Source organism: Leptonotus elevatus, chromosome 13 (genome assembly GCF_054856555.1).
Source record: "Leptonotus elevatus isolate MCC_2025b chromosome 13, RoL_Lele_1.0, whole genome shotgun sequence".
NCBI classification, from domain to species: domain Eukaryota; kingdom Metazoa; phylum Chordata; class Actinopteri; order Syngnathiformes; family Syngnathidae; genus Leptonotus; species Leptonotus elevatus.
In genome coordinates this window covers 3845598-3852279 of record NC_141251.1, presented here as the reverse complement: position 1 = coordinate 3852279, position 6682 = coordinate 3845598, and the positions used below count along the sequence as shown (strand labels likewise).

The following is a 6682-nucleotide window of genomic DNA, read 5'->3' as shown; positions in this document are numbered from 1 at the left end:
CTGCTCGCCATTTGTGGTCCCGCTGACGTCTTTCTTCTAAATGAGTGAGTTCTCGGCTACTTGATGACTTCAAGGAAGATGATTCATCTTTATAGCATGGTTAGGTACATATGCGTGACCAAATATTAAATGCTCACGTTTGATTGACATTGTCAGGGAGGTATTAATTTGGCCCAAAAAAAAGACGACTAGCAATAAATCTAGCAACTTTTTTGTAGACTCTGAGACTCCCTCCAGAGCAGGAGATGTTCACCTCTCCGGCTCCAGACTGCAAATGAATGGTACTTTTGTGATACCTCCCCTCCGAGCTGGGTAGGAAGGGGGAGGGGAGAGGAGAAGTGGCAGTAAAACAGGCCAAAAACAGATGTCAGGGAGTAAAGCTGGGGAATTGACTAATTGCATACTAGATGTGGTTTACCCCAATGTGAGATGGTATAAATAAGTCTTAAGTCAAGATTTAAACATTTGAATTTGTGCTGATAGGGCATACCATCAACCCAAGATTCTGGAACATAAGGTTATGAGCAAGAAAGGATGGTGTTAAGTCATTAAATATTTTGTAAACGGGTAACAAAATCTCAAAATCAGATCTCAGGTAGACTGGGAGCCAGATGTTACTTTGTGCGTCCAACCAAAACCAATGCAACTCTCTGCTTACCTTTTGGCTTTCAGGCGCCGTCACTTAAAAGTGACTCTTGACCTTTGACCCAGCCTAACTGCCAAGTCATGGGACAAGAAACATGGTGTAACGGGCAGCATTTTGTAAATTTGCCAAATTGTCACATCATACTCTTCAAACTTGCTGAGTCAAAATGTGTATAATTTAATTATTATACTTGGTTGTTTGATTTCACACTTGACAAGTGGGCAGGCTCACTTTCCAGAGGGCCAACCAAAAATTAAAAAGTCACTTTTCCATTTTTTTCTGTGCCTCTTTTAATGTCAACTATCAATCAAACTGAATTATTCCAACATAACACAAAGGCCACTTTTACCAGCTTTAAGCCTTCACCACATAATGAACGCCATTTTTCCGCCCACGCAACCCCCCCCCCCCCACTGTCGTAATTGAGTCATGACTGGCATCCATGCAAACCCTCCGGCCTAATGAGGATCAAGAAGCGGTGGAAAGCGCAAGTCTAATTTACGGCCTTACAGAAGAACTCGGTACTCGGATTAAGGCGCCACATTCATTTCTCCCACAAGAGGCCGTAAAACGAGCGCGTGGAGCGATTTGATAAATGACACACTTTTTTTTTTTACCAGACCTGATGTCCAGTAAACACCAAAGGCAATCAATCTGGAGTCATTAAACGCCTCGTATATCGCATAACTGGCTGTGACTTGAATACCTGTAGTTTGTTTCCCCATTTAATGAGCACATAGTGTGTGTGACACTTGGGACAACAAAAGTGGTATACAATTAAAGGAAAACACATTTTTAAGAGACGGTTGTGTGCGCTCCTTCGAGTCAGTCATTCTGATGGGGACACCAAAAGCACTTTTGAAGTTCAATTCCTGGTCCAAATGACAACGTTGGTTGGCTTGAGGCGTCACGCAGGCTCAGCCAATCAGAAGTCTTGTTGTAGTGTTCCAAAGAGAGAGAGAGAGAGAGAGAGAGAGAGTGTGGCTGTGAGCCAACAGAGCGTAAACTCAGCTGGAGCTTCTTTTCTCCCTCCTCACTCCTCAGCTCTCATCCGGCAACACCGCAAGCGCAGCACAACACCGAGTGGACTAAAAAAAAAAAAAAAAAAAAGTTTTCACCTCAAGTCCAATCATGTTTTGGTGTCTGTGCGCCATCCTAGCTTTGGCGGTTGACGCGCAAAGCTCCGGCCGCTTCGTGGTGGGCTGCCCGGCGCGTTGCGACAAGTCCATGTGCCCCCGACCTCCGTCCAGCGACTGTCCGGCGGGACGGACCCTCGACGCGTGCCAGTGTTGCCCGGTGTGCGCGTCCGGCGAGGGCGAGGCGTGCAGCAGCAGCGGCAAGCTCGGCGACCCGGTGTGCGGAGAGGACCTGGAGTGCTCGGTGTCCGGCGGCGTGGGCTACACGGCCACCGTGCGCCGGAGGAGCAAGACGGGCATTTGCGCGTGCAAAGCCGCGGAGCCCGTTTGCGGCAGCGACGGGGTGTCCTACCGGAACGTCTGCGAGCTGAAGACGGTCAGTCGCCGGGCGCAGAAGCTCCAGCAGCCGCCGGTCATCTACATCCAGCGCGGCGCCTGCGGGAAAGGTAAGCCGACGTTTCTTCCGCTCGGTTTCGATGTGGTTGGGGTAACGTATGGCCCGCGGGCCACATGCGGCCCGCGCCGTTTCTCGAGTCAGGCCCACCGAGCATTCCGATTGGTTCAATAATTTATTGTAAATGGGAAAAATACTTGTAAAAACAAAGCTTGATATAGATGAAAATGTGAAATAGTCGGTAGATTATTTATTTTTAAAAAAAAGAGCTTGATTTCTCTTAAAATATTTGTGAAATACACAGTAAAAAAATTAATTAATTTAAATTACATTTATTTTACTTTAAGAAAATATCTTTCCACAAAATCTGTATATTATGCATACATTTATTATAAATTGTATTATTAAAATATTTTTTTTTACATAAAGTACCCAAAAATCTAAAACATGTAAAATATTGTATTACCTAATTGGTCAATTAAGTAATACTTATATAACAAATGAAAATGGATAGTTATTTTTATTTTTAAATTAAACAGTTTAATATTATTTAAACTTTTTTTTTTTTTAACTCTATTTCCAAATGACCAAACCCATGTGACCATTAAAAATAAAACACTTAAGTTCATACCTGGTATAATACGATTCAATGTAATTGATCGTTTTTTTTTCTTATAAAATACTTTAAAAAAATTAAGATTATAATTCAGACACGTGCGAGCATTAATTAGAAATCTGTGAATGTTTTTGGATGAATATTGTGCACGCAAAATGAAAGTATGCCTGGTGGGATGTATGACAGTGGTCTGCCAACATGCTTTTAAACGTCAAATGTGCAGTCTTAGCCTTTGTGCATTTTGTGACATTATTGCACAATTTAACGAGATCCATTACACGTGCAAAAAAAAAAAAGTACAGTTTTACCAAGTTAATAAGACAAGGTAGGTATGCTTTCAATCAATCCATCTACAGCCTTTTTGTGTAATACCCATAAGTATTGGAATCTAACAAAACATAATCCTATCATAATGAATACATTACTAGTATCAGATCTCATTATAGACTGTGCAGGTATACCTTAGTCACATAATGCACAAATACAACATCAGCTTGGCTTGAGTAAACTAAACCTCGCTCAGATATCCTCAGGGTGACGTCCCGCCGTGTCGTTTCCCTTCTTTAAATACACACAAAAGGCTGCCGGGCGTGAGCTCATAAATGGACGTTTGTGGTTGGAAGTGGAGTCGGCGGCACACGGTGCCAGCTTGTCGCGGTTACGACAACAAGCTCACTATTCTGTTGTGTTGTCGCACATGTTCTTTCAACTTTGGACTGCGCGGATGAAGTCATGATGTCAAGCTCGACGCGGTGCACGTTCACCACGAGGCGCTCGCGTGGACTTCCATCAGCTTGGTCAAAAACGCATCGGCTGCGAGAAAGCCAATGACCCTCGCAGGGAGGAATGTTATTTTATATGAAATGGTGGAGCTTCACTCCATTAGGATGTCACGTGAGAGGCGTTTACAGAGGAACTTCTGAGTTGGAGCAGACTGTGAAAATCTCTGCTCATGTTGTCTGTTCCTTTTGCTGGAATTAAGGTCGCTCGTCGCCTTAGAGCCGCTAAATATAGCAACCAAATCGCTAAGTTGGCAACACTGACTGTGCTATTGTTAATTAGCTACTCTCCATTCGTAGCCATGTTGTCAGAGGAAACGACGCATTCCAGCCGTCGACGATGGTTTGTTTACTTTCTGCCAAACAGGTAATAGTTAAATTGACCCGTTCAAAAGAATCAATAGAGTGGCATCTTGACTTTATGGGCTCTATATTTGTAGTTAGCTCATGCTAGTGCGACCTCCTGCACGGACTCAGAAAAATCCATTTCTCCTTCTGCCCCATCAAGGACTGTGCTCCTGCTGTGCACTAATTTTAATGGGAATGAGAGGAGCCACTTCTATTTGTGACAAATTAAACTGGTTGTGTTCACGCCCACAGCTGCACCAAGCGGTTCAAAATACCAAGACAAAGTCTAGCGAGCCCCTGCGCAGATACACACTTGCGACGTCAAGGTTATGAAGTTGTCCTTGGAAAAAATCTCTTCATTATAAGGTGGTTAGTGCTGTCAAAATTAATCCATTATCAAATTAATCGACAACTATTTTAATAATCGAGTAATCGTTTTGAGCCATTTTTTTAATTTAAAATTGTCCAGATCCTCTGATTTCAGCAATTTAACAGTAATTGTTCACTGATTTCTGTAGTCCTTCATGAATGAAGACTGATTATGTATCAAAATAAGACATTTGCAAACATCTGTTTTAAGGCCCGACGATATGCTTTTTTTTAAGGCCGATACCGTTTTTTGGCAGAAAAAAATACCAATTACTGATTAATTGCCGATTATTTACAAATATATATTTAATGCATACAATTATCCACCCCTCACCTAATTCCTCTGAATGGGATACACCTTTCGCTTTTATCATTAGCGCTAGGCTAGCGATGTTTTAAAAGTCAAGCATGTTTTGTATTTAAATAAACAGTGGATGTAATTCTTATTGTCGTGTGTTAGTTTTACAGTTAACTCCAACTTAAACAGCTTAAAGGACGCTTAGGGACAACAGAATAACATACGCTACACACTTGCTGGCTGCTAATGCTACGCAAGCAAAATGGTGCAATCAGGGTACTTTAACAGCGTCGGAAACTTCGGTTTTCTTTGATGATGACATTTTACCGGGGAAATAAACGGCCACTTGACCGATTGTTTTGGCCGGTGGTTGAAGAGCAATAATCAGCCGATTAATCGGTCGGGCCCTAGTCTGTTTTTACTTTGGAAAAAATTGAACAAACTGGTAACATAGTTCAAAATCAATCCCCCCCCTTTTTTTAATCACTGTACGAATACGAAGTACGAAATAAACACCAATCACTTGTTAATAAACAGTAATCAAGGGGAAAAATAGCTTTTGTAATGCATTTAAATTAAAATGAATCCGATTAGTCAATTGAATATTCAAAAGATGAATCGGTTCCAAAAATATTCGATAGTGACGGCACTAAAGGGGTTCCCTGCTATCAAAAAGTGGAAGAATCCCTCCACTCGAGCGCTTTCACCAAACTATCCTGTACCCTGACATTTCTTTGACAAACTTGAGTCACTCTCGACTCAATGCACGAAGCAGGCGCACTTGCATGGCGACCATCCAACACCTGTTCTCTCCCACAGCGCCCAACGTAGCCAAGGCCCGCCAGTCGTCGCTCTCCTTTCAGTCTGCGTCTCCTTCTCAAGCTCTGCCGCTGCCCTCAAACCGTAAATCACCCTCAGCAGTCACATGACGGAACGTCTGCCTTTGATCGGAAGCCGCCGGCCCTCCTCGGGAGGAAAACACAAAATTAGCAACCCGTCGTTTCGGGGAGAAGCTCAACACGCACTTCAAAAAGGCGTGCGGGCGCAGCGGTCGGAGCGGCCCGTCGTTAGTTTGTCACTCGTGAGCGAGAGGAACGCTACGGTCTCGCAGGCTAGCCTGTGGCGAGGGCCGCCGGGTCGTGCGAAGCTCCTGCAGCGAGAATTTCCACATCTGCAGTGAAACGTGGAAGGTTTTGTTTGGCAGCGCAAGAAAAACGCGGTTGCTGTTGTTCCATCTCTGGAGATTTTCATGTTAAAAGGAAGTTTGACAGCAAAGCAGGACCGTTTAGACCCAAATACCCCCCCCCCCCCTTACTCTCTTTATTAAGGTGCTCTGGAACGGCCCCAACACTGCATGAACTCACTTTTTGCCAGGGTGTTAATGTAAAATTCTCAAAGTGCTGCTTTTGGCAGGAAAACTAGGCCAAACGTTGCTTCGTCCCGGCGGATTAAATTCCCTCCGAATTGGCCAACTTTGCTTTTACGCACATTTTAAAGGCATTATGATGAGGACCGACGGTGATGTTGAGTGAGGAAACTGGGCGAGGGAGTGTTTTTGGGGCGAGAGCTAAAGCCCAGACGCTGCAAATATTTTCGACACAACGGCTGCAAATGCCAACATGAGGAATTTGTTTTGGATCTCGTTGCACGCACGCGGAGGACGCACGATCCCAATAATCACAAACAGGGCTCGATTCGGAACAGGCTTCGCAGTGCGATGATGTTACACGATGACCTCCGTGACTTCTTCCACCCGTGTGAGGAAGAAGAAAGAAATTTCTGTTTTCAGCTGATTGGGGCTTAAACCTCCTGCATGTTGTATTTGTTTCTTAAAGACGAAGTCAACCTTAAATATTTCTTGACAATAATATCTTATATGTGACCTCACTAGTCTAAACGTGACTTTCTGATTAATATTCTTTTGCAGAGGTGACAAATCCAGGTCCAGAAAGTTAAAAACCCTGCCATAGTTTGGCTTTAGCCTCAGGTGCTAGTTAGCTAGCTCCCTAGCTAGCTCCCATGGTGCTCGTTTACCTGCTTGGGAGCTATTAGCTAGCCAGCACCAGGGGCTAAAGCCAAACTGTGGCAGGGTTTTT

At 43.8% G+C, this 6682-nt stretch overlaps 1 protein-coding gene across 1 annotated transcript in view; it reads left to right on the top strand.

Moving 5' to 3' along the window:
• Nucleotides 1-1657: 1657 nt before the first annotated feature.
• The window catches only part of LOC147163502 (serine protease HTRA1A-like), a 30687-nt gene continuing 25662 nt past the window's right edge, over nucleotides 1658-6682 (top strand). The window contains exon 1 of the mRNA XM_086093593.1: nucleotides 1658-2228. Coding sequence (XP_085949719.1) covers nucleotides 1778-2228 — 451 coding nt within the window. The 5' untranslated portion in view covers nucleotides 1658-1777. The remainder of the gene's footprint in view (nucleotides 2229-6682) is intronic.